The sequence below is a fragment of the Sinocyclocheilus grahami genome, unplaced genomic scaffold (assembly GCF_001515645.1).
Source record: "Sinocyclocheilus grahami isolate Dianchi unplaced genomic scaffold, SAMN03320097.WGS_v1.1 scaffold464.1, whole genome shotgun sequence".
In the NCBI taxonomy this organism is placed as follows: Eukaryota; Metazoa; Chordata; class Actinopteri; order Cypriniformes; family Cyprinidae; genus Sinocyclocheilus; species Sinocyclocheilus grahami.
In genome coordinates this window covers 104,565-113,207 of record NW_015505643.1, presented here as the reverse complement: position 1 = coordinate 113,207, position 8,643 = coordinate 104,565, and the positions used below count along the sequence as shown (strand labels likewise).

At 39.5% G+C, this 8,643-nt stretch overlaps 1 protein-coding gene across 1 annotated transcript in view; it reads right to left on the bottom strand.

Annotated features, from left to right (window-relative positions):
• The window catches only part of LOC107553053 (leucine-rich repeat-containing G-protein coupled receptor 4-like), a 63,355-nt gene extending 56,493 nt beyond the window's left edge, over nt 1-6,862 (bottom strand). Inside the window, exons 1-2 of the mRNA XM_016235143.1 lie at nt 6,620-6,862; nt 6,166-6,430 (exon numbers count right to left, since the gene is read on the bottom strand). Coding sequence (XP_016090629.1) covers nt 6,166-6,353 — 188 coding nt within the window. The 5' untranslated portion in view covers nt 6,354-6,430; nt 6,620-6,862. The remainder of the gene's footprint in view (nt 1-6,165; nt 6,431-6,619) is intronic.
• Nucleotides 6,863-8,643: the final 1,781 nt, after the last annotated feature.

Below are 8,643 nucleotides of genomic sequence, written 5' to 3'. Positions count from 1 at the left end.
AAGGCTGTCTCCTTCCACCCTGAAAGTGTATGTTGCTGCCATTGCCGCGCATCACGATGCAGTAGACGGTAAGTCTCTAGGGAAGCACGACCTGATCATCAGGTTTCTCAGAGGGGCAAGGAGGTTAAATCCTCCGCGCCCTCACCTGTTACCCTCTTGGGATCTCCCCTCGGTCCTCATGGCCCTGAAGGAGGAGCCCTTCGAGCCTCTGCAGTCAGTAGAGCTTAAGGTTTTGTCATTAAAGACAGCGCTCCTCACCGCTTTGGTCTCGGTCAAGAGGGTAGGGGACCTGCAGGCATTTTCGGTCGACGATTCGTGCCTAGAATTCGGGGCGGGTAACTCTCACATTGTCCTGAGACCCCGGCCCGGATATGTGCCCAAAGTTCCCACCACGCCTTTCAGGGATCAGGTGGTGAATTTGCAAGCGCTGCCCCGGGAGGAGGCAGACCCAGCCATCGCTCTGCTCTGTCCCGTTCGCGCTTTGCGCATTTACGTGGACCGTACGCGGAGCTTCAGGACCTCAGACCAGCTCTTTGTCTGCTTTGGAGGTCAGCAGAAGGGAAAGGCTGTCTCCAAACAAAGACTTGCCCACTGGTTAGTGGAGGCTATAGTCTTGGCATACCAGGCCCAACGTTTACCATGCCCCCTCGGAGTGAGAGCTCACTCTACGAGAGGAGTGGCATCTTCTTGGGCATCGATAGCAGATATCTGTAGACCTGCCGGCTGGGTGACATTTTTTTGGGGAAAAAACAAAACACGAAAAAGGAGCCGTTTTCTCATTTTTCTACTTTCAATATTAATTCAAAAAACGAATGATCGAATGATACACGGATTTCGCAATACATATTGACATTGAATTATTGTGCAGCCCTACTCTAGCCCGGCCTCTGCTCACTCTAGCCCGGCCTCAGCTCACGCTAGGCCGCCGTGCGTCTCGTTGTGAAAGTGAAACTACTTTGTTTGGTCTTCCAAAAGAGGACATGACTACAAATCAGTGGTTAAGTTGTATTTACAACACTGTTCTAGAACAGTTTAACCCAAATATCCAGATGTATACAGCACATTTTATGGAGGACTGTTTCCTGATCCTGGAAGAGTAGACTACAATGCCAGCAGTTCTGACTCACAGACTGTAAGTACGTTTTCATTTAAAGGATTTGCCACTGATGATTCAAATGCGAGTTTTGGGCAGTGTAGAGTAGCATTTGTAGTTTGACATTCCTCCGATCACAAATGCAGACATGGTTTTATGTTTACGCTGCGCGATGCAACGCAACGCATAAAAAGTATAAGTCATTATAATCAGTAATCATGTCCCCACTGGATGCAACAAATGCCTCGTTTGTAATGGATTTTCAAGTTTTTTTGTTTCGTCGCTCCGACCGGGACACGGCATCAACAGTATGGTGAGGGGTGTAACATTTTCGTCACACGCTTGAGGTATTCAGCCAATCACAACGCACTGAATAGCTGGCCAATCAGAGCACACTTTGCTTTTCAGACCGATGAGCTTTGTAAAAATCGACGCGTTTCAAAAAGGCGGGGCATAGAGGAGAAACAATAATGTACAGTATGTGGAAAATAATGTGTTTTTTTTACTGTAAACCGCATAAACACATTTCATTACACCAAATACACAAAATAATGTTCTTTTTAGCAGCATCATATGACCCCTTTAAGGCCCGTTCACACACCAAGGATGATAACTATAATGATAAATACAAAGTTTTAATAATCATTCTAATTCTATAAGAATAGGGAAGTCAACACTCCAGCTTCAATAATAACAATACAGAAAAACGATACCACTGAAATCAATTTCATAACGATTTTTTCCTGCTGATGAACACTTGACAGCCAATCAGAAAGAATCCACCTGAGTTTAAAGTAGGGATGCACCGATACCGATACTGGTAACGCCAATACCACACAGCATGTGATAAGCGCCATATTCAAAAAAAGAAACACTGACAACAGACAGCAGGAAGGAGTTATGGATGTCTACTACGAAGTATATGTATGCAATGAATATAATGTTAAACATTCAGTATTAACGCCTGTATAGCTGTGTGTGCGAGCTGATAAACAAAGCACGCTGAGTGGATTGAGCACGCGGCGGCGCAGATGCGCGAGCTTGTCGAGTGAATATACCTTTCTCACAGACATCATTGGAAAATTTGTAGTTCGTCGGATATGTAAAAAACAAGTAAGTAAAACAATGCACAAGTTACTTAACGGTAGGGAGAGAGAGAGAGAGCGAGAGAGAGAGCGAGAGAGAGAGCGCGCAATTCTGTTGTGTGATCTTTGATGTTCACTCACTTAGCACACGCATCATTTAAATTAAACGAAATCGTAAAAATAAAACCATTCATAGGGGCATTCACTATAAACATTATTTATTTTCAACCTTAGGCATACACGACTTTCTGGCGAAAGTGAAACTAGCAGCCTGTGTGAAATGCGCTAGGCTGTACTATTCTGCATCAGTACAAACATGTGCAGGCGTTGCGCGCGTTTTGCTTGCTTGAGTGTTTCTGCATTATATGAGTGGCTTTTGGAATATAAATCGCAGCACGTTTCAGATGAAAAAACACGACTTCTATTTCTGAAAATATCAGTTAGGAGATTTATAACGAGTGGTTCCCTTCATTATTACAGCAAAGCGCGTGATTACAGTACTAAGCCGCTGCATAATGCTATTAAATTAAAGATGATGTACCATAGAGCAAAAACAGTGAAAGTAACAAAAACTTGTAAAATACTTAATTAAAATTAAAAAAATATTTAATTGGCATAATTAAGTGTGAAAATAACCGAAGGATATACAATGAAACCAAAAATAATTCAGAGACCAGATATCATTTTTGATATTTTAAGTAAGTAAGTGAGGATAGCAAAATAAAGTAAACTGTGACAAATCATACCCAAAAATTCTTCATACAGTAAAATTTATACAAATTTGGGTCCAAAAATTATTCAGACCGAGTCTGGGAAAAAACATTGAAGTTGAGGTTTGCATGAAGCTGGGTGACAGCATGCCCAGGAGACTACAGGCTGCCATTAAGGCTAAGGGCTGCCCGACTAAGTATTCATAGTTGTGTTAATACTGTCATACTAACAGCTGTCTGAATTATTTTGGTTGATTGTAATCTATTACCTTTCTATCAGAATTATCTAGCATTATCAAGATTAATTTGTTCTGACACGGTTTAACTCTGAGTTCTTGTCATATTTTATTACCATTTTCTAAACTATAGCAAATAAACTGTGATAATGTGAGAAATGTTGAAGGTGTCTGAATAAATTTTGGTTTGACTGTATCTATTTGATAAATGAAGTTAACCAACTAACATTATACATACCCTTTTGGTTTCTGTACCCAATATTTAAAAAATGTACAAATGCAATTAAAATATCGGTATCGGCATCGGTATCGGCAAGTACCAAAAATGAAAGTATCGGTATCGGGCAAGTACTGGAAAAAGTGGTATCGGTGCATCACTAGTTTAAAGAGTTTGAGCAATTAATGTGGCTGGTGGCACAATTGTAGCTCATACTTATACTAACTGCTTGACAGTAATTATTAGAGGTCGACCGATAGTGGATTTTGCCGATACCGATAGCTAGGTTGGACCACACTGGCCGATACAGATTAATTAACCGATTGTTTTAAAATTGATACTGAACAAAAACTAAAATAGTGCTTTATTAACAAAACCAGTACTGAACCATACTAGTAGTAGTAGTAAAAATAATAATAATAATAGTAATAGTAAATGTTGAAATTAACACACTCTAACAAGGAACAATACTTACACAGCTTTCCTTAATCTTAATGCTACAAATGGACTCTTATTTTAAAGTGTTACCATTTCATTTCAACTGTCATGCTTAAAGATGCACATCTTTAAATATATACACACAAAGGCTATAGCATTAAAATTATATACATATGGATATTGTATGTATACTCTCACACTTTAATTGCTTCTATTCTTGAACACTTGATGATTATCTAATCAAAATAAAAGCGCAGCGCTGAGTCTAGGAGAACTCACCGGTATCACACACACTCCGGATGCATCGCGTTCAACTCGAGCAGCGGTCTAAAACTGTTTATTTAATCACCAAACGGACACAAGTTTACTTCAAGAATGAACAATTTGGCATAGATGAGTTTGAAGTTCGGTGTTTAAAAAAAGGAGCGAACGGAAAGAGAAAGTGCAACCTATATTATAGCTCTATAAATGAAGCACACAGACTTTATTAGTCTGTTTTTTTTTTTTACGTTATGCTGAAAATGCACAATAAACAATTCATTATGTACATTAACAACGATTCGGGACCAATATAATGTAATTTAAAGGAAAACTATGTGAATGGCGCTCTGTGGCGTGGCAGGATTTTCTGTCGGCTGCATTTAAATCCGCGTCTGAAGTTTCCCGCTCTGTTCAGCGTGCAGTATCACGTGTCTAAACAAATAGCACGTACTGTCAATGATTTCAACCACTAGAGGCCGCTCTCGCACTGTATAATGTCAGCAGACCCTTCTCAGCCGCTCCAGCAATGGACGCAACCCGGAAAACTATCGGCATGGATTTTTGACGATAACCGATAGTTCCAGCAATCAACTATTGGTGCAGATTAATTGCCAAAACCGATACATCGGTCGACCTCTAGTAATTATACACACTTTAAGTTAAATTACCATATTGACCCGAATATAAGACAATGTTTTTTTCTTGGAAATACATCTGAAAAAACGCGGTCGTCTTATATTCAGGGTCTAGACTTTGACATGTCAATAATACACCCACAACAATAGGTGGTGCCAAATACGCATAAAATGAGTGTGCCATGAAATACGTAATGTAATGCGTGTTGTAAAGATCACGAGTAAAGAAAACCTTACAGCTGCATGAGTCGTGACTGTCACGTTAGCCTGATGGAACCAAACAACCTTTGTGATTTTAAGACAGTACCCAGATTTGAAGACTACAGTAAGATTTAACTTCTACTGTTAATAAGATTTTGGTAGGCTACTATTAGATGGATAGCCTAAACGTCCTAATTGAGATGGGCTACCTGTTTTTTTTTTTAATGGTACATCAAAAAGTGTATATTTTTTTTAATGTGATTGTTAGTACATTTGACCAGTTTTTACCATACTTTCAAAACAAAAATTAAAATAGGAAAAATATGCAATATGAAAATAATTGAAGACAAAATGTGTTTTACTGAGAAAAAACAAGATTTGTTTTTTTAAAAGCCTTTTTCCAAAAGGTACATCTGGAAAAAGGGGGGTCGTCTTATATTCGGGCTAATACGGTACTTCTAGCTTTTAATATAAGAGGCCTCCTTGATTATTAACGAATCCAAAGTTATTCAAAAATGAAGAAAATATAACGTTAAAAAAGCATTCAGAAAGATATAATACTAGTGTCTGTTACGCACTAAAAATCAGCAGCAGACTGCTGAGAAAGTCATTTGTGGAATGCACTATTCATAGAAAAGCACCCCAACTCACCTCAAAATATAAATATGGTTTTAAAGTCTGGCTGTAGTTAATAATGGATGAGCAGCCTTCCCTATATTACCAGTTTGGGTCATACAGCATTTAGTCTGTTACACTTACACAAAGTACCCAAAAGCGGCCCAAGATAGACTTAGAGCTACAAAGCAAAAACTCTCTCCAATGAATTTCAGTCCGAAAACAACTGCCAGCCTTATTCATACAGAAGACATTTAGCTAAACGCAACAATCATACTTCTCAATGTGGGGTTTCACCTCTAATCTTTAATATTTTGTTACATTCTTTCTAACTGCTATGCTGTGAATGAAACTGAGTGTATACAGGTGTGTTTCTGAGTCACAGGACAGCTTATAGTGGTTTGATATTACATGATCAATGATCTTACTTGACGTCTGAAAACAATTTTAGACAAGTTATTGTTAGTTTATGTAACTGCATGAAGTGCATGTGTCATTATTTTGGGGGATTGCTACATGGGGTTTCTGCAGTAACTCTTTATAGAAACGTGTAACATCGTGGACATTGTAAGGACATTTTTCAAAAGGGAGCCAAACATTTCTAGCCTTATACATACAGTATGCACTTGTTCCCAGCATGCACTTGATTGTTAAACGTTACTGTGGTGACTTACAGGTAATATGTGAAAGCGCTGAGGCCGGTGGGGACGGTGGTCAGTCCTCGTCCAGAGCAGTCCGCTCCTCCGTCCTCATCGCAGCGGCACAGCGGAGAGCATGTGGCCGGAGTGGACTGTCCCTCTCCCGCAGCAACAGCACAACACCAAAACCCCAGCATAAGCATCCGGACGGCCAGCAATGCCATTATTCTCCTCCTCCTTTCGACCCTCGAAGCAAATGCGTGGTGTTTGGTTCGCCAGCAGACCGAGGTGTTGATAGTTCCTTAAACAAGTACGATATCAGACTCTCAGAAGACTTGGAATTCGCTGGGCTCAAATTTAGACGTGATGTGGGCGAGTTAACGGACTAAAATTAAGCTACAACATGTCTTATTGTTGATAGTGCCCCAAAAGAAACGTTAAGCTACCTGCTTTTCTTTCAGTTTTGATCGGTGTAAGTAAGTGCTCTTACCTAATGCCCGCGAACGATAAGCAGATCGGGCCAGTCAACGGTCATTCTGCGCGGAGTCTCGAGCCTCACACCTCCGAAAACACACCAAATAAACACCTTTAGCTTGGATTCCCGCGTCTAAACAAACAGGGCTCCGGGTTTCCCTGATTCGCTAAGCGCCCGCTTACAGAAAAACACTCACAAAACCGCGACGAAACACGGCGCTTACAACAGTATTTTTTCACTCTCTCGCTCTCTCTCTCTCTGATTTGTTTCCTGTAGAAAACACGGTCAGCTCTCCGTCGAGCCTCAGGTTTCCTCCTCCTCTCTCTCATGTCTTATTGTTGATAGTGCCCCAAAAGAAACGTTAAGCTACCTGCTTTTCTTTCAGTTTTGATCGGTGTAAGTAAGTGCTCTTACCTAATGCCCGCGAACGATAAGCAGATCGGGCCAGTCAACGGTCATTCTGCGCGGAGTCTCGAGCCTCACACCTCCGAAAACACACCAAATAAACACCTTTAGCTTGGATTCCCGCGTCTAAACAAACAGGGCTCCAGGTTTCCCTGATTCGCTAAGCGCCCGCTTACAGAAAAACACTCACAAAACCGCGACGAAACACGGCGCTTACAACAGTATTTTTTCACTCTCTCTCTCTCTCTCTCTGATTTGTTTCCTGTAGAAAACACGGTCAGCTCTCCGTCGAGCCTCAGGTTTCCTCCTCCTCTCTCTCTCTCTTTCTTTCTCTCTCTCTCTCTCTCTCTCTCTCTCTCTCTCTTTCTCTGCAGGACAGCCAGTGAGGTGCTGAATATGTTAATACAGGCCTACATATTAATGATTATTCGACGTTAGCAGTATACTATGAAACTGAAGGCAGAAAACTTATGACTAAAATATTCAAAAGCTTTATTTACATACGGTGGCAAGAAACAGATAATGGAATAATAATTAAAAAAAAAACAGAATAGCAGATGAAAAATATTGCCATGTTGGACATAGGCCTAATTTAAAGTTGTCCTCTGTGAATCAATAAAACTACAAACCCTTTATTAAAAGCTCTTTATTCACCAGTAGAAATGTGGAAAAAAAGACTTGAGGTTATTCAAAAGAGATAATCTGGAAAAGAGTACAAAATCTGAGTAGGCCTATTTGTATATATATATATATATATATATATATATACTCTAAATATAGGCCTTATTTGTTAAATTTCAGAAAGTTACCATCCTAAGGTAGGCTAGTTAAACCAAAACACATAAAAGAAAAAAAAGGCTGTATACAAACACAGGCAGTTACACAGGTCAGCTGAGAACAGAGTATAGTTAATTGAACATTTTCAGAAATCATGTTTCAGATGAGCATGTTCATAAATCATTTTCATAAATCACGTGTTTCAGATGGACATAAATCATGTGTTTATTATGCATTTGGCATAGCCTATGCGTTTATCCAATGGGACTTACATTACATTCAAGATACATTTGATCAGTGCTTGCTTTCCCTAGGAATCAAACCCATGACCCTGACATTGCTAGTGCCACGCTCTATACTGTTTGAGCTACAGAAAGAAAAGATACACATAACACGAGCCTGCATAGAATGAAAAAAAAACACATAACTTCGCCACACATCCACAAAGCGGTATCATAATACTAGTTTTCAGGAGTAAACCTGAGTACAAAAGTTAGAGCATGTGTATACTTATTATAAAAATAGAGAAAAATTAGAAAGCTTATAACATTTTAAGATATAATAATAATTCAAAGCCTTATGTGTAGTGTAAACATTAAAAATAAAGTTGCTTTGAAAGAGCTTTAAAATATCAGAGGGAACATGCAGAATCTGTAATTCAGTGAAATAAGAAGGGTCTAAATACTTTTGCAAGGTATTGTTTATTTAAAACCATAATTTGCAGATATTTACAGTAATATTTCACCACTTGGACTCTCCAAAGTTTAGACTTCTAAGTCTTATTTGAAAAGGCCAAGAGAATATAATATACACTCCACCCATTCTGCCTGCATATTAGTGCAAACTGTCTGTGATAA